This window comes from Carcharodon carcharias, chromosome 1 (assembly GCF_017639515.1).
Source record: "Carcharodon carcharias isolate sCarCar2 chromosome 1, sCarCar2.pri, whole genome shotgun sequence".
Lineage (NCBI taxonomy): Eukaryota > Metazoa > Chordata > Chondrichthyes > Lamniformes > Lamnidae > Carcharodon > Carcharodon carcharias.
This window is the reverse complement of record NC_054467.1, coordinates 152,443,149-152,461,972: the sequence shown is the minus strand read 5'-3', so window position 1 is coordinate 152,461,972 and position 18,824 is coordinate 152,443,149. Positions and strand designations below refer to the sequence as shown.

The 18,824-nt window shown below is 41.2% G+C and overlaps 1 protein-coding gene across 1 annotated transcript; it reads right to left on the bottom strand.

The window, feature by feature from the left end:
* Positions 1-16,739: 16,739 nt before the first annotated feature.
* gsx2 (GS homeobox 2) lies at positions 16,740-17,938 on the bottom strand. Its single transcript, XM_041200710.1, has 2 exons — positions 17,566-17,938; positions 16,740-17,080 (listed from the first exon to the last, which is right to left on the bottom strand). The coding sequence occupies exons 1-2, from the start codon at positions 17,936-17,938 to the stop codon at positions 16,740-16,742; spliced, it is 714 nt and encodes a 237-aa protein (XP_041056644.1).
* Positions 17,939-18,824: the final 886 nt, after the last annotated feature.

Here is an 18,824-nt window from a genome sequence, read left to right as displayed (position 1 = left end):
ATTTTGACCCAGCAATTGTGGAGGAACAGAGATATATTTTCAAGTCAAGATGGTGAGTGACTTGGAGGAGAACTTCCAGGTGGTGGTGCTCCTATGCATCTACTGTCCTTGTGCCCCCCCCCCCCCTAGTTAATAGCAGCCGTGGGTTTGGAAGGCATTGTTGAAGGAGCCTTGGTGAGTTCCTGAAGTGCATCTTGTAGATGGTGTACACTGCTACCACTGTTCGTTGGTGGTGGAGGTAATGAATATTTGTGGATGGGGTGCCAATCAAGCGGGCTGCTTTGTCCTGGATGGTGTCAAGCTTCTTGAGTGTTGTTGGAGCTGCACTCATCCAGGCAAGTGGGGAGTATTCCATCACATTCCTGACTTATGCCTTGGAGATGGTGGACAGACTTTGGAATGTCAGGAGGTGAGTTACTCGTTGCAGGATTCCCAGCCTCTGACCTGCTGTTGTAGCCATAGTATTTATATGGCTAGTCCAGTTCAGTTTCTGGTTCATGGTAATCCCCAGGATGTTGATTGTAGGGAATTCAGTGATGGTAGATTCTCTCTTGTTGGAGATGGTCATTGCCTGACACTTGTGTGGGGCGATGTTACTTGCCACGTGACAGCCCAAACCTGGATGTTGTCCAGGTCTTGCTGCATTTGGACACGGACTACTTCAGTATTTGAGGAGTCGTGAATGGTGCTGAACATTGTGCAATCATCAGCGAACATCCCCACTTCTGACATTATGATAGAATGAAGGTCATTGGTGAAGCAACTGAAGATGGTTAGGGGAGGACACTACCCTGAGGAATTCCTGCAGTGATGTCCTGGAACTGAGATGATTGACCTCCAACAACCACAACCATCTTCCTTTGTGCTAGGTGTGACTCCAGCCAGTGGAGAGTTTTCCCCCCAATTCCCATTGACTCCAGTTTTGCTAGGGCTGCTTGATGCCACACTCAGTCAAATGTGGCCTTGATGTTTAGGGCAGTTTTCTCAACTCACCAGTGGAGTTCAGCTCTTTTGTCCGTATTTGAACCAAGGCTGTAATGAGTTGGCCTGTATACATAAGATATCGCTAAACCCAAATTCAATTCACCTACTCAACTAAATAACCATCACCCTATGTCACTTCATTCTTTCTCATGCCAGCAGTCTTTTGCCACCTCCCCCCCTCACCATCATTCTCCCTCTTCTCTGCTCTATCCACACCTCCCCACCAGACCAGCCCCACATCCCCCCCTTTACTCTCCTCACCGGGGCCTGCCTGCCTGTGGTGAGAAAACCACCACCACACAACCTACTCCCCATCTTACCTTAACTCCAGTCCCATGGTTCCTGAACACTGAGTACTCAATGCAGTCCTTGCAGTGGCCACCGCTCCTAATGCTGCTGCTGGGACCAGAGCACTGTCAGCCATGCTAGCTTCTTAGTGTCAATGGTATAGAAAAGCTTGAATACTAAAAGATTAGCCTAATTGCACAAATCACCTGTACAAACAAAACAATCACAATATTATGGCTACCAACAATGTAAGATAGATTTAGTTTTAGGTGGTGTATTTATGAATGGGGCAAATTTGCTTTGCCCTGTAATTACAGTTGGAAGTTTCCAGAACTGTAGCCAATGTGTAAACCATGTGACTTGTTGCTGGACCAAAAACATGGCAGCTAAATCCATTTTTAAATTAGCAGAAAGTAATATTTGATTTACACAGTTTGTGATCTCTTTCATCAATTACGGACATGACAGATCAATACCTGCTATTTGGCTACTCCTGAAATAGTTGATGAAATGTTTATAATACTCATCTTTCTGAAATACAGCATGATCGGAGTTATGGCCCCTAGCACGTTAGCAGAATCAGCAAGATCTATATATCAGTTTAAGTCTGCAAAGAACAGCTTATGAAATTAGTATATGCATGTTTAACACAACGTTATTTCATTCCTCTATACAATGGTGAATGACTTGAAACCATTTATTTTACATGTCTATGTATACACATTTAAAATAGTAGAGGACTATCAAAATGAAGTATAAATATATTATAAATTAATAGTAAGAAATTGTGTAAAGCAGGCGATATGAAATCATCAGATTTTCATCTTCAGTATCACTCAAAAGTCAAAATGACCCCTCCAAATTTTTGAGAGGTGTTTTTAGGGGTAGATCGAAAGCATGGCAAAAATCCCACATGTTGTATTGCTTTTGGCCCTATCCAATATTGCAGTGTTGAGGGCACTTGCACATTGTTTGGAGGCATTATGCTATTTACAGATGACAGGGAGATAGTGGATGCACAGGTAGTAACCTTCCGAGAATCCTTAGATTCTGGAAAAGTCCCAGAGGATTGGAAAACTGCCAATGTAACACCCTTATTCAAAAAGGGAGGGAGAAAAAAAAACAGGTAACTATAGGCCAGTTAGTTTAACATCTGTCATTGGGAAAATGTTGGAGTCTATTATAAAGGATGCAAAAGCAGAGCATTTAGAAATACAAAATATAATCAAGCAGAGTCAGCATGGCTTCATGAAGGGGAAATCATGCCTGAAAAATTTAATAGAATTCTTTGAGGAGATAACAAGCAGGATAGATAAAAGGGAACCAGTAGATGTAATATATTTGGATTTCCAAATGGCATTCAATAAGGTACTACATATAAGGCTACTTAATAAGATAAGAGCCCATGGTGTTGGGGTAGTATATTAGCATGGATAGAGGATTGGCTAACTAATAGAAGACAGAGTGTTCAGCTAAGGGGGGCATTTTCACGATGGATAGCTAGTGGAGTGCCACAGGGATCAGTGCTGGGGCCACAATTATTTGCAATATATATTAATGACTTGGTTGAGGGAAGTGAATGTACTTCGCCAAGCTTGCAGATGACAAAAATAGGTGAGAAGGCAAGTGGTGAGGATGACACAAAGAGTCTACAGAGGGATATAGACAGGTTAACTGAGTGGGCAAAAACTTGGCAGATGGAATATAATGTGGGAAAATATGAGGTTAAGCACTTTAGCAGGAAGAATGGAGGAGCTGAATATTATTTAAATGCAGAAAGACTGAAGAAGGCTACAGCACAGAGGAATTTAGGAGTCCTTGTGCATGAATCACAAAAAGCTAGCATACAAGTTCAGCAGGTAATAGAGATGGCAAATGGAATGTTGGCTTTTATTTCAAAGGGAATAGAGTATAAAATATGGAAGTCTTGCTAAAACTATACAAGACCACACATTGAATACTGTGAACAGTTTTGGTCCCCTTATCTAAGGAAAGATATACTGGTATTACAGGCAGTCTAGAGAAGGTTCACAAGGTTGATCCCGGGTATGGAGGGATTTTCTTATGAGGAGAGGTTGAGTAGGTTGGGCATGTACTCATTGGAGTTTAGAAGAATGAGAGGTGACTGCATTGAAACATATAAGTTTCTTAGGGAGCTTGACAGAGTAGATGATGAGAGATTGTTTCCCCTTGTGGGAGAGTCTCAGATCAGAAGGCATAATCTCAAAGTAAGGGGTCATCCGTTTAAGACAGAGATGAGGAGGAATTTCTTCTCTCAGAGGATAGTGAATCTATGGAATTCTTTACCACAGGGGACTGTTGAAGCTTGGTCGTTAAGTATATTCAAGGCTGAGATAGGCCGATTTTTAATCAGTAAGGAAATCCAGGGTTATGGGGAAAAGGCAGGAAAGTGGAGTTGAGGATTATCAGATCAGCCATGATCTCATTGAATGGCGGAGCAGACTCAATGGGCGGAGTGGCCTACTTATGCTCCTACGTCATATGATCTAATTGGCAGCAGGGCCCAGCTGCTGCATTGGTTCCATCCCAATTTCTGTCTCTCCTCTAAATGGGGCCTCTTTGTGTCGCAGGGCCCCCAAAAACTTTATACCAGGCTGTTTCAAAGAGTGTGTGTGTGTCTGTGTGTATTATGATCAGCCATGTGATATATAGGGAGATTTTTCATTATGGTGCTCCTCGCTTACATATCAGGAAATTGGGTGATTGCAGTTCATGATTTTACACCCATTAAAATTAAAATCTAGGCCCCTTAAAAACTGACAATGGTGAAATGAAATAGAAATATTATAAATGAAATATAAATGACTATGATGAAATGGCAGATGCATTACATAGTTACTTTGCATCAGTATTTAGAGCATGTGGACATCCAAGGAAACTATGATTGAATCAGGGAGAGGGATTTGCCAGAATTAATGCAAGCCAATTAACAGCAATAAAGAAAATATTAACACCAAAGAGTGACAAATCCGAAGGACCAAATGGTTTTCATTCCATTGTTTTAAAGGAAGTTGGTGAGAACATTGCAGGTGCCATAACTATAATCTTCCAAAGCTCTCTCAATTCAGAACCATTCCTTCAGATTGGAATATGTCACATATTACTTCATTATTTAAGGCAAGTGGGACAGAGAAATCTATAGATTATAGACCAATTAGACTGAATTTGTTATTGGTAAATTACTAGAGTCACTAATTAAGGATAGAATGAGTGAATACGTTGAAAACTTTCAGATGATCAGAGAGAGCTAGCATGGATTTGCAAAGGGTGGATCATGCTGATGAATCTGATTGAATTTGTTGAACAGCTGACTAAAATAATGGGCAGGGAGATGTCTATGGATATTATTAATATGAACTTTCAAAAGGCATTTGATAAAGTCCCTCATAAAAGACTGCTGCACTCATGGAATCTTAAAAGTGGACAAGTCTCCAGGTCTAGATGATTTGTGTCCCATACTGCTGGGGGAGGCAAGAGAGGAGATCGCATGGGCTCTGACCCAAATTATTAATTTCTCTCTGGCCATGGGGGAGGTGCCAGCAGGCTGGAGAACAGCTAATGTGGTTCCGTTATTTAAGAAGGGTTGTCGAGATAAGCCAAGGAACTACAGACCAGTGAGTCTCACGTCAATGGTAGGGAAAATATTGGAGAAAATTCTGAAGGAGAGAATCTATCTCCACTTGGAGAGGCAAGGTTTGATCAGGGATAGTCAGCATGCCTTTGTCAAACAAATTTGAATTTTTTGAGGAGGTGACCAGGTGTGTAGATGAGGGTAGTGCAGTTGATGTCGTTTATATGGATTTCAGCAAAGTCTTCAACAAGGTCTTATAAAGAAGGGAAATGCACATGGGATAAAGGTAATTTGATAAGGTGGATTCAAAATTGGCTTTGTTGTAAGAGACAGAGGATGATGACAGAAGGCTGCTTTAGCGACTGGAAGCCAGTGTCCAGTGGCATACCACAGGGATCTGTGCTGGGTCCCCTATTATTCATCATTTAAATAAACGACATAGATGACTATGTGAGTTAGTAAGGATTAGTAAATTTGCGGATGACACGAAGAGTTGCCAGGTGGTTAGCAGTGAGTTTGAATGTCTTGGGCTACAGGAAGATATAGATGGGATGGTCAAATGGGCAGATAAGTGGCAGATGGAATTTAACCCTGAAAAGTGTGAGGTGATACACTTTGAAAGAAGTAATTTGACAAGGAAGTATTCAATGAACAGCATGACATTAGGAAGTTCCGAGGAACAAAGGGACCTTGGCATGTGTGTCCATAGATCTCTGAAGGCAGAGGGGCATGTTAGTGGAATGGTGAAAAAGGCATTTGGGATGCTTGCCTTTATCAATCGAGGCATAGATTACAAAAGTAGGGAGGTCATGTTGGAGTTGTATAGAACCTTGGTGAGGCCACAGCTAGAGGACTGTGCGCAGTTCTGGTCACCACATTATAGGAAGGATGTGATTGCACTGGAGGGGGTGCAGAGGGGATTCACCAGGATGTTGCTTGGGGTGAAACATTTAAGTTATGAAGAGAGGTTGGATAGACTTGGGTTGTTTTCGTTGGAGCAGAGAAGGCTGAAGAGCGTCCTGATCGAGGTGTACAAGATTATGAGGGGCATGGACAGGATGAATAGGGAGCAGCTGTTCCTCTTAGTTAAAGGGTCAGTCATGAGGGGACACAAGTTCAAGGTGAGGGGCAGGAGGATTAGGGGGGATGTGAGGAAAAACTTCTTTACCCAGAGGACAGTGATGGTCTGGAATGCGTTGCCTGGGAGGGTGGTGGAGGTGGGTTGCCTCACATCCTTTAAAAAGTACTTGGATGAACACTTGGCATGTCATGACATTCAAGGCTATGGGCCAAGGCTATGCTGGTAAATGGGTTTAGGTAGGTAAGTCATGTATCGGTGCAGACTCGATGGGCCAAAGGGCCTCTTCTGCACTGTGTGATTCTGTGATTGTGAATTGAGGGTAAATTATTGACCTGATTACAAGATTGGTGAAGTGAAAGAAGATAAAGAGTAAAGATAATGGGCAGATACTCCAGTTGCCAGCATGTGACTAGTGGCATCCCACAGGAATATGTCTTGAGGACTCAAGTATTCACTGTGAAATACACTGATTAGTATTTATTAACAAGATAGACAACCACATATCCAAGTTTGCTGATGACAAAGATAGGAAACATTGTAAGTAGTGTACATGGAAGCATAAAATTACAAAGAGATCTTAATAGACTAAGTGAATAGGCAAAATGATAGCAAATAGATTTCATTATTGGCATATCTGAGGTAACCTACTACAAACCTAAGAAAGATAAATCAGAGTACTTTCTGAATGGTGAAAATCTAGAAATATTGAAGGTCCACAGAGACTTAGCAGGTCCATGGACAAAGATAACAAAAAATATAATTTAACCCTTGGAGTTCAGGTATCATTCCAATCCATCTACACTCCCTCCATGCCAATGTTTTCTTGATATGGTGTAATACTCAGAACCAAACATGATGCATCAAGTGTGGTCTAACAAGAGCTTTGGATGGTTGCAGCATTACTTCTAACCCCTTGCACTCTTGGTATAAAAATTATTAAAATGATATAAACATGTAGAAAAAAACTCTCTCCCTCTCTACCTATCTATTCAGATTTTACATCTAGAGGACTAGGCTACATCTGGAGTATTATGTTCAGTTCTAGGTGCTACACCTTAGGAAGAATATAATGTTCTTGAAGGATGCATTTATTTATTTGAATGGCACCTGGTCTCCAAGGGTTAAATTATGAGGAGAGGTTACAAACTAGGGTTGTATTCCCAGGAATCTTGAACATTAAGGCATGATTTGATTGAGGTTTTCAATGTATTAAGGGGAACTGATAGTATGGATAGAGAGAAACTATTTCTCCTGATTGTCCCAAATCCTAGATTGCCCATAGTACAAAAATAGGAGTCAGGCCTTTCAGGAGTGAACTTAGGAAATGCTCATATATACAAATGGTGGTAGAAATTTGAAACTCTATGTAGCAAGGAACAATTGTCATTGGGTTAATTGTTAATTTTACATCCAAGATTGATAGATTTTTGTTACCAAAAGAAATGAAGGGATATGATTCAAAGGTTAGGCTATAGATTAGCCATGGTCTCATTGAAAGGCAGAACAAGCATCTAAATGGTTTATTTCTAACAACACATCATTTATGGTTAATGAAAATGTTAGATGTACATTTTGAGTTTAAATGGAAACTAATGTTCAGAGATTATATTTGCAATATTGAAATACAAATGGTTACTTCATTTTGGTACTCCTCCATTTTGAATGTATACATAGACATGTAAAAATAAATGGTTTAAAGTCACCCACCATTGTATAGAGGAATGAAATAACGCTGTGTTAAACATGTGTACTAATTTCATAAACTGTTTTTTTCAGACTTAAACTGATATATATATCTTGTTGATTCTGCTAACGTGCTTTGGGCCATAACTCTGATCATGCTGTATTTCAGCAAGATGGGTATTGTAAACATTTAATCAACTATTTCAGGAGTAGCCAAATATCAGGTCCATAATTGATGAAAGAGATCATGAACTGTGTTAATCAAATATTACTTTCTGCTTATTTAAAAATGTATTTTGCTGGGCTGTGGCTACAAGAGCAGCTCAGAGGCTAGGAATTGTGCAATGAGTAACTCATCTCCTGACTCCCCAAAGCCTGTCCACCATCTACAAGGTACAAGTCAGGAGTGTGATGGAATACTCCCCACTTGTCTGGATGAATGCAGCTCTCACAACACTCATGAAGCTTGACACCATCCAGGACAAAGCAGTCTGCTTGATTGGCACCACATCCACAAACATTCACTCCCTCCACCACCAACATACAGTAGCAGCAGTGTGTACCATCTACAAGATGCGCAGCAGGAATTCACCAAAGCTCCTTCAACAGCACCTTCCAAAGCCACAACCACTAGAAGGACCAGGGCAGCAGATAATGGGAACACCACCACCTGCAAGTTCCCCACCAAGTCACTCACCATCCTGCATTGGAAATATATCACCGTTCCTTCAATGTCGCTGGCTCAAAATCCTGGAACTCCCTTCCTAACAGCACTGTGGGTGTACCAACACCACATGGACTGCAGCGGTTTAAGAAGGTAGCTCACCACCACCTTCTCAAGGACAACTAGGTATGGGAAATAAAGGCTGGCCCAGCCAGCAAAGCCCACATTCCATGAATGAATTAAAAAAAAATTCAGCTACAAATCACACGATTTGCAAGTTGGCTGTAGTTCTGGGAACTTCCGACTGTAATTACAGAACTAAGTTCAACTCTCATCCATGTGGAATCTCACATCTATCATTATTTGGACCCATTACAATCAATGAAACAAGGGAGCAGCAGACAGTTTATCTCCACAGTTTGGGCTTATAACAAAGAGATAGAGCCATCAAATCTCATTATACCTGCAGAGGCACTAATAGCCACCATCTATTTCCTAAGGTGAACAATGGGTTTTGACCAAAGATATAAAAACTGCTTGTAACCCAAAACTAACTCCAATGGGCAACACCACATGACCTAAGCTCCTTTGGCCCTTGGAACGTTTTGTTACATTCCTGGACTCCCAGAGCAGTCTGCCCTTAACACCTAGCCTGTCAACACCAAAGCAGGACTCCAGGCTGACAGCAAAGCCTGCCTCAAGTCTAAACCTCCTCGAAGCCTGGTTCTCTGGAAGATTCCTGCTATCACCTCGAGAGTGGGCCAAGTCTGTGTGTACCAAACCCATCCTGCTGCATCATCACCAACTTTGAAGGAATTCGACAACTCCTGCTTTCAGCTAGCTGAATCCACATGAAACTTAACTCCTATGTGAAGGAACCCTCACTGGACTCTAACATTTTGGACTCCAACATGCACGTGAATAAATATCCCTCTCTTTTTTGTTCCAAAGTATTCCTAGTCGTAAAACTCTTTCCTATCTTCTTGAGTGTATGTAATTGCGATGACCATGCTCCGTTTCTGATTTAGCCCTAAATGAGTTTGCTGCGAGTCATTTTAACACTGACTTCACAAACAGAGGGTTTCGGGAAACATGCCACAGCCAGTTTCAAAATTCAAACACCTCTGCTTGCGGACAGACTGTGAGAAAAATAGAGTTCAGTTTGCCTCTTTCCCCTGTCCCTAATAGATCCGAAAATAGCAACGGTCTATAGTGCAACCTATTGTAGGCTGTAGTTACACAATTAGGCCGAGGTCACTCGATATACGGAGGTAACTGAGGCCAATACCAATGAAAAAGTCTGTGTTATCATTAGTTATGATCGCCAATCCTCTGTTAGCGTTAAGAATTTGAAAAGCGAAACTGACTTCCCACTGGACTCTAATTATACTGCACTAGTAAAACACAGGTGATTGGAAAGTGTCCCCTGCAGAGAGTCACACACATCCTGTCAGAATGGAGTCTCAATCAGATCGCTCAACTGATTCGTTGTGCAATTTTTGCCCTGGTGTACATCTAAGATAGCTTTTCATTGCGCAAAACATTGTCGACTGGCATTTACTTACGAGTAGATGACTTAAAGGAGGAAATTCCATTTAAATGCTGAACTCATTGGGTGTTAACATGCCCCGCGTTCTTTCCCCGTCATTTCCCTCTGGGTTCTGGCAATTTCTGCTCTCCTTTGACCGCGTTGCAATTTGTGATACTTCTTGTGCTCCTAGTAGTACCTACCGAGATCGTTCCTTGACTTTTATCCTTGCTCTCACTCTGCGCCAGACTTATGTTTATCTTTATGTGCGTAACATGTGTATCGAGAACATAATCGCGAGTGCGCAATAACACAAAAAGTCATATTTCGCTGTCAGTAACAATGTCAGACACATTAAAACGACCTGCACTCGTAGCCAACTCATGACCATTCAAACTCATGCATGTTACATAAGACACATTCACGAACGGGCATTTGTTTGATACTAAACATTATAAATACAAAGATTCCACAAGGTACTCCACTAGGTTTTCGCAATAGCGTGCACTCTCGCACGTTTTCTCAATCTCTTGTTCAAACACATTCTGAATTACTCCAACCTGACTATACTTTTAAACCACGCTTTCAAAAATCACGACTGTGATTCACGAAATATGTAAGAATCCTCGAGGATACACTCCTACAGGTCTAAACCGGAGTCACAGCTACAAGGGTAACAACAGTGGGATATATCCTGTGTCACTCACACAGTATTGAGTCTGACCTCAGCTTTCGAATGCAACACGAATTCAAAAATCTCCCGGGTACAGTCTGGCTTTCGGCAATAAATGGCCTTAAGTTGTTAAATTATGTATACGAAGACTCCAATACCATTTATATTAGGTATGTATTACCGTGGCCTGTTCCTGAATACATTGCAATGGCAGCCAGTGGTAGAGAGTAGAACGCACGGTGGAAAGAGTATGTTACTGCCCTGTTCTCAGGGCAGTCCCTACGCTGGTTGGGAAAAATGCGTGTACACCCGGTGAGGGCCGTTTAAAGCTTATGAAAGGGTGTGGTACATATGACTGCATTATGCAATCCGGAATCGTCTCGTCATCCTTCTGGAATGTAATTTATAGCTGTTTAAAGACATAACCTGATAAGAGGTTAATCAGCAAATAAAGCCCAATAGGATTCCGCCCCCACCCCATATTTATAGGACTATGGTGCCGCTAAGTGGCTATATGTATATAGAGCTGTCATTTATTAATATCTTCCACAAAAATCAGATAAATGCGCCATTTATATGTTCCAAATCTAAGGGTCTCAAAGAAAGACCAATGCGCATCTCTGTAAATGTCGCCACAAATTATCCCGCACAGCATCATTCAGTGATTCGAAGTAGTAACAGTGTCACTGTAACTGTACGGGACCCTTCGTCCTTGTCTTTTCTGTGTTCTAACAAATAAAACACGGCTGCACCGAAATCACTCGCACTTCACTCTACTATATCCCAACCGTTTCAATTTATTTGCACGAACGGACTCAAATTTTACCCAATTATTTCCGTAATCCTCTGAAAAATGTTTGCGTTTAACGCCGATTAATTTAAAAAATATATATTATGTGGTTCGGGATGCTCTTTCAAATCTATCTCTTGAACGAAAGTATTTTAAAATCGGTCAAAGCAGGAAGTAAGTGCAAATTACCATTATTCATTTCCCTTACAGGTCTCAAAAATAATTCACCGCAAAACCATGTGAATATGTAACAAACTCTCTCAAACGCTATCTACCATTTGCTATCACATGAACTAAGATGTACTTAGGTTGCTCGGTGCATGCAGCAGGCGTTAAAGTTAGGGAGGGGAGAGCTTCAATTCTTACAAAAGAAGTATAAATCACATTAAGCAGCTCTGTTGGCTGGGCCCCTTAGGACTCCAGGTCCGGCTTCTTTCAAATACAAACACCCGGACACAAGAAGTAACTTTTTTTTAAAAATTAGCTATATTACCAGTATGAGGCACACGCTAATGGAACAAAGATGACATTCTTCAACCTGCTTGACACTTTTTTTTAAAAAAGATAGTTTGAAAGGAATGACAAAGAGTGAAGAAGCACACAGTGCTAGCCGGGCGCTTGCCGCGTAATTCAGTCTCCAAAAAGAGAACTGATCCGCCACGTGTCCAACCATCTCCAACTTCAGCACCTCCAACCAAAGGCCTTTCTAAATCTCCGGGGTAAGTGATTCGAGATGTTTTATGCTTATTAAAAGCTCCTGATCCTTCACAAGTGTCCTTTTTTCATCAACATTGTTCAGGTGGCCGCAGTTCCAAACAGTAGATGTCGGTGCGCAAAATAAAACTTTTGCGCGCATTCATCTCTGATTTTCCCCTACTTTCCCGGCGGGGTACCAGCTGCTAGCTCGTGAAAAGACGGCTTATTAATTGTTCTTTGTCATGCAGAATTGCTTGATTTCTAAAGAAACTCACAAAAGAGCCATTTGGAGGATTCGAGTATTTTTTCCTTGCGAATATTCTGTCATTTGCATCTTTCACCTCGTCTACCAGACACAGGTACTAAGTTCGGGCTCTATTGTGTGTTCGGGCGCCTTATTAACCAAAGAGCCTGATTTATGGCAAGCTGCCTTTTCAATCCTGCACTATAAGTTTGAGAAACTTTTAAAATCCCAATATTGTTTAACAAGAAAACGTCAAAAGCGGGCGGTGAGATGGATAGACGCGGTGCGTTTTGCGCTTTGTGCAAAGAAATGAACGGTATGCTTGGCCAGATTATAAGAGGCGCTGCTTGCTCAAGCTGCACTTAAATAATTACATTATTGTCATTTCCACCTTTTAGTAGCTTGGAGAAGTGAAATTGAAAGGAGTCAATGGCCTGCTTTGCGGGATTAGTATCAATTTTGTTTCTTTCTAACGCAGCCTCTATAAAACACAAAGAGAAAAGAAAAACTGTGGCAATAACAATCCAAAGAGCAGCCAGTAAAGCCAGCACGTTTGTCAGGTGTATCACGCAAACTTTTATAAAACTTATTATTATCGATATTACAAGCCACAGAAGGAGAGAAAAGGTAGAAATAATTGCTATTAATTATTTGCCGCCTTGGCTGCTGGGCGCTGCTTGATTGACGCTAATCAGCGCCGAATTTCTCCTCTGTGCCTTGTTTTGACAGTTTTCCTCATTCTCTTGGGTTTACATTTGTTGTCTACAAAGACCAGTATAGTCCCAGCAGCTGGTCTGAAATCTTAAAACCGTGGCCCACAACCCAGTAAAGGGGGAGGGGAGGGGGGGGGGGGGTGGAGGTCTGTGTTTTTTGGTTATACTTGTTGGTGGGGCGACTTTGATCTCTCCACCTGCGAGACAGGGTCTAATTTAATTAATGAAAAATTAAACTAATAGTTATTCTGTGTCTTTCTGCAATGATAGATTGTCAACAGCCAGTTAAATGGGACTCATTTATTCCCACCCTAAATGCGAGGCTGAATGCGCCTGGGCTTCAACTTCACCTGCTTCCCCAGTCAATTAGGAATGTATCGAAAATTCTGCCAGAAACGAGTTAAATTAACCGTTCGCTAATTTTCTTGTGTCCTTACCACATAATCCTCCTTTTACACGGCGGTTAACTTGCCCCTAGAAATTACCACATGTTGTAAGGTTCAAATAGTGCTTAATGAAACAGTGACTAAATCGTTCACTAAGCCGACATTGGAGCCCTTCAGCTTCCCGTTCAAAGGCTCTGGGTTTGCATCCGTCGGGGGTCCCACTCAATGCAATGCAAGTCTTTGGCAGCAGAGTACCTGTCAAAGCGTTCCCTTGGCGAACATAGTCTTTTTTCTGCTTCTGCAGAGGTTCCGAGAGAGAGAGGGGAGGGAGGGGGTGATATATAAACCTTTTAATGCATTGGCACTTAAAATAAACGGTGCCGTTTGGATGAAGTTGTCAATGTTACTGATGTTCTTTACACCAAACGTGTGATGACTGCATAATGTAGGCTCGTTTTAGCCTTAAACTGCGTAAAAATATCCACTTAACAATACTGCAAGATCAAAGCTGTGATCTCTATGACTTCAATATCCAATTGGCAAGCTCGTCGCACATGTAGGTTAAAAAAACTAAGCTGCTCAGTAACATTGCAAACACTAAAATTCAAAAAAGCTGTTATTGCTTTTTTTTTTAAAAATCCAAATGACTTTTCACAAATCTATCTGAAATATGAGGTGATGTTTAGAAAACAACGGTAATGTTAAAGTGATTTCTGCTAGAAATGATTCGCTAATTTTCAAAAAAGAGGGGTGTGGTGGATGAAGAGTGTCAATTTTAGGTGTCTTTTATTTCCAACATAACAGTAACTCTCATTGTTTCCATTGTGCCAGAACATTTACTACGTTTATGGACTGAATGGCTCAAAATGATTACTTTTAGTTTTTTGCCAATGAACATCACCCATTTCACTGAAAAGACACATGCTAATTGTGCACCCAACTGTATTTGGTTTAAAGTCAATTAAAAGGACGTGAAAGTCATATATCTTTGACCGATATTGTATAGATAGGGCTAATAAGGCATCATAAAAGCACCTCGGGCCATGTCTAACAGTGACACTGGTTTACGAGTTGCTGAATCACTCCTCTGGGTTCCTCAATGCTTTCCTATCCATCATTGTCGCTTCCATAGAAAAGACACACAATGCGCCCTTCGCCACAGCTAGCCCAGCCGGGCTCCCCACGCTCAGTCCCGGGCATTGCCAACTTCGGCTTTTCAACAGATGGAAATTGTCAATAGTTCATTAATCTGTGGCTATTTTTCCTCTACTACCGACTGAATAAAGTTCCAATTTATCTTCTCTTATTGCCCTGACAATTCTACCGAGTGCCCGAAGGACTGCCTGTTGTTTGGGCGCTGGCAAAATTCAAGAAACGGATAGCCTATTCTCAGCTTAAGTTTACAATCAAAATTCAAACGGGAGGCTGACAGCCGTGCCTGGTCCCCAACAACGACAAAAAGTCGAAGTACACGTCATAGGAGCTGTTTCGATATGCATTTAAAAGATGGTTGACTTGAGCCAGCAACCGAGGTTTTATATATTTAAGTATCACCGCCTCGTACTGCGAAACTTCTGGAAGCTCGGTTTTGTTTTATCATCCTATTCCGTGTGTCCTTGTGATCTTTTTGAAATCGACCCACTACAAAGATGCAGCATTTTTTCTGATCTACTTGTAAACATCGCTTTTCACTGGAACCAAGATTGAGGGGGGAAAAACCGTCCTTTCTTGAAATTATAATGCAAATTGTTTCTCGATAGGCTTGTTCCCAAATGAGCTTATATTTCTAGAAATCATTGGTTTCCTATTCTAAATGTCTTGTATCATTTGATGGTGTTCTTTTAGTAGAACAAAATACATTGATTGGGATTTGTAGCTAACCTCTAGAAGATGTTGTCATTCCACTTATAAAAACAAACAGACATTTCTTGGATCATTAGAACCCTCCCCTAATATCTTAGCTCGTGTTCATTGGAAACATTGCCCTCATTCTGTCTTACGGCAGCTCGTCTGGAGAGCGGGGTCCGTGTGGCACCTACTTAAAACGACCAGAAGGAATAAAATGGTCGGGAGTGTTTGTTGTCACAGGTGTGAAGTTACAAGTGAGAATGAAGGTCAGCGACCATTTCGAATTTCAGACGAGCGAGGACATAGTCCATCCATCATTTATTGCGGCCAGTAATAAATCAGATATTTTTGAGGGGTGGGTCAACTGAACAAATCTTTATATGTTTTACGCAAGTTAAATAAAACAATATCGTGTCCCCGCTACCTTCATCAACATATTTGGGGTCACATACAACATGTGCCATCTGATAGGCACCTGCAGTTTTGCACTTGGATACGTTCTTTGTGGTATTTTTATCTATTACCAATCACTGATGGAATTGTGTAATTCTATCTCTCACCCTCACTCAAATCATGAACTGTGGTTAAGCAACCTGGTCTGTTAACTCTTAAAACAAGGACGAAGTTATTTTCCGGTGGGTAGGTTAATGTTACCCCCGACGCACACACTCTTCCTTCCGCTGGGAAAGTCCATCAGTATGGATCACAGAACATCGATTATTTAACTTTATCGAGTACTTCTCTTAATTCGCTTTTTTTTGTTTATAGCGCAACTTTGTTAGATGACAGAGCTTCGCAGACGCATGGCTGCGTTCATTGGGACAATCTATGAATTGTATTTCTGGAATCCATTAGTTTCCGTGATGATCAAAATGCAGGAAAATGAACCAAGGAAGTGCAAAGTGATGAAAATTGTCTCGGGGGTGTTATACTTCTTTCTATGAATCTATATCTCTGCCAAATTATGTCTAGCTAACAAAATGAACAGTTTCCTTCAAACATCCCAACATTTTATTTTAAATAAATATAAATATAAATGTCATATAAAACTATTCACAACAAGTGAACTTCAACCGTGACATTTTACAACAATGTATCAATGAGCTATCTATTTACATTTTTCCCATTCAACCTACAATTGTTTTTAAGGGTCTGGTGCATTTACACAGGTGTCTTTTTTTTTTACAGAAGTTAACAGAGTTTGAAAATACATTATTTATATAGAACACTCGAGAACTGCTTTTTAAAAGGTGCGTGACTATTGCATCACCATTGCGTATGGAGAGAAAAAAAAAGCTCGAACGATTCATACAAAATGATGTTAGCTTCATATTTTAACCCAAGTATTGAAACCCGGGATGTGAATGAAACTGCTGCGTGTTCCATCTTAGAAACATTCTACAATGAATCCATTCATACCAGAAGAGTGAGCAGGCAAAGACAACCGATTGCAATCACAACACTGCACCTAGGGACTTTCTTAAGCAAACAGTAAAATAAGTGCGTTGAAGGAATACAGAATTGAAAATGTCTGTAAACTTTTAAACATTGCAGATCATTCCATGGTGACTATGCGGGTGACATATCTTTGTCTTCTTTGCCAGATGATATTGGGGAGAGGGACTCCTCGTCCTCGGAGCGCAGGCAGTGCCCTTGGCTGCTACATTTGCAGGCGTTGTGCGCATTCCGCGGGGTCCCCTTGCCCTCCTTCTTGTGTTTGACGCGTCGGTTCTGAAACCAGATCTTCACTTGCTTCTCGGACAGATTCAGATAGGTTGCAATTTCAATCCGGCGAAGCCTCGACAGGTACATGTTGGAGGCGAACTCCCTCTCAAGCTCCAAGAGTTGCGTGCTGGTGAAGGCCGTTCGCATCCGTTTACCGTTCTGTAAGTGACCGCTATTTTCAGGACCTGTGTCCATAATACAACATTAAAACAATATGGAAAGGCAGAAGGCAAAAATAAAATACTAACCCGCCAATAACAAAAGATAACTTATCCCGCTATCTCCGACCCCTGAAAATAAATGTTACAAACTATTATGAAACTTTTTTTATAAATAACTGCTACGTCTGTGTTCTGTTTTGCTCCATTTTTTAATAAAATTCGCACCTAAATTTTCACCTTGCTTATATCTTTCAGATAGATACTTTCTTAATATAAATCCTGAAGTCCTTTACTAACCGCTCACCTTTTTTCCAAACGTGGTACCTGCTGCCCACCGTCAGAACAGGAAACTCTCTTCAAAACAATATCAAAGTATTCCTTATGGTTACATTTGCAAATAGCAGAGTTTTTGACTCCCATGATCCCTCTCTTAACACACAAAACTGGCTAAGCCCACAACTTGTGCTCAGGTATCTGCCGCGTTCACGGTTTTAAACAGATGTACGTACCCACGGTGAGACAGTGGTATCTCCTAGGGTCTGTTACGCTGTAAGTGGGTGTGCAAACAGGTGGATGACCGAGCCCAGGGTTTGACTGCTGGTTGATTCGTTGACAGTACGGGGGATCTCCGTTTGGGAACTGGCCTTTCAGCAATGGGATTCCACTCCGGGATGAGTGGAGATGGGACGTGACACAGAGGGGACAGACACAGAAAGTACCCGTCTTTCTGGACGGGCAGACGGGACCAGAAACCGACATCATGGTTGGAGAATGGACGCTAATGGGAATCAGAAAGTCTTGGCCGTGATCGTTCAAGACAGGAGTAGGTCTCACTGCAGAATCTTTGATGATCAAGGAATCAACGTAAAACGATCGAGACATTTTGTGTATTCTCCTTGGCTCTGACTGGCTTTGCTGGTTGCTGGGTTCAGTGTACACTGCGGCAGGCAGAGTCAGAAGGTACTTATGTCTGGAGGCTAAACAAAAGGGTCTCTGGCGATGGTTGGTCTGAACATCACCCACGTGTGCGTCCCGTTCCAAGGCTTTTTTTTAAATGTTGCCAGTGAACTATTAACACGTGATTATAAAGAGAGCCGGAGATCAACATTTCCCCATTTGTCAGGCAACCCCTTGAGACACACTATCAAAGTCTGACAAAACAAGAAACAAAAAACTTTTTAAGTGACTGTTTTGTAATTTTGCTGTGTGTAAAGGGAAAGTCCCACAGCTGATTTAAGATGTCCACAGCACAAGTTAACCAGCTGCCGATAACAGCACCATTGTCATGAGATTTAAAATCACTTTCAATTGACTAACTGGAAAAGGGAATAGTTTATTCTGAATCTTTGGCAGCGTTTTTCAGATGTGCAGATGGCTACAGTCCAACGTAAACACAATACCATTGTATCTCCGGATTCTACCTGTAATTTTATTTTTATTTTTGCAAAGTTAATACATCAATTCTCTTCGTTTCATTAGTTTTCAAAATTATATCAGTTTAAGTTTTGTTACTATATTGATTTTTTTTCGTTAACCACGATAGTTTTGTCCGCTTGGCAAATGTGCGCTGAAAATAGAATAAACTCCTAGCTGCAATTAAATCACAATATCTGACAGTTCAGTTCCTCGATGATATCATATGGATCAAGAACTAAGCATTTGAAATTCAACCATTGTCTGAGTTATTTGCACCCAAATAGATTTTTGGACTACGTTATATTCAAATACCCATAGAAACACACGTTCACAACGATTTAGGAAGTGTGAC

Coding starts and splice junctions, on each gene's coding strand:
- gsx2 (XM_041200710.1), bottom strand. CDS start 17,938: ATGTCTCGATCGTTTTACGTTGATTCCTTGATCATCAAAGATTCTGCA. Junction 17,081..17,565: donor ATACCACTGTCTCACCGTGG/GTACGTACATCT, acceptor TTATGGACACAG/GTCCTGAAAATAGCGGTCAC.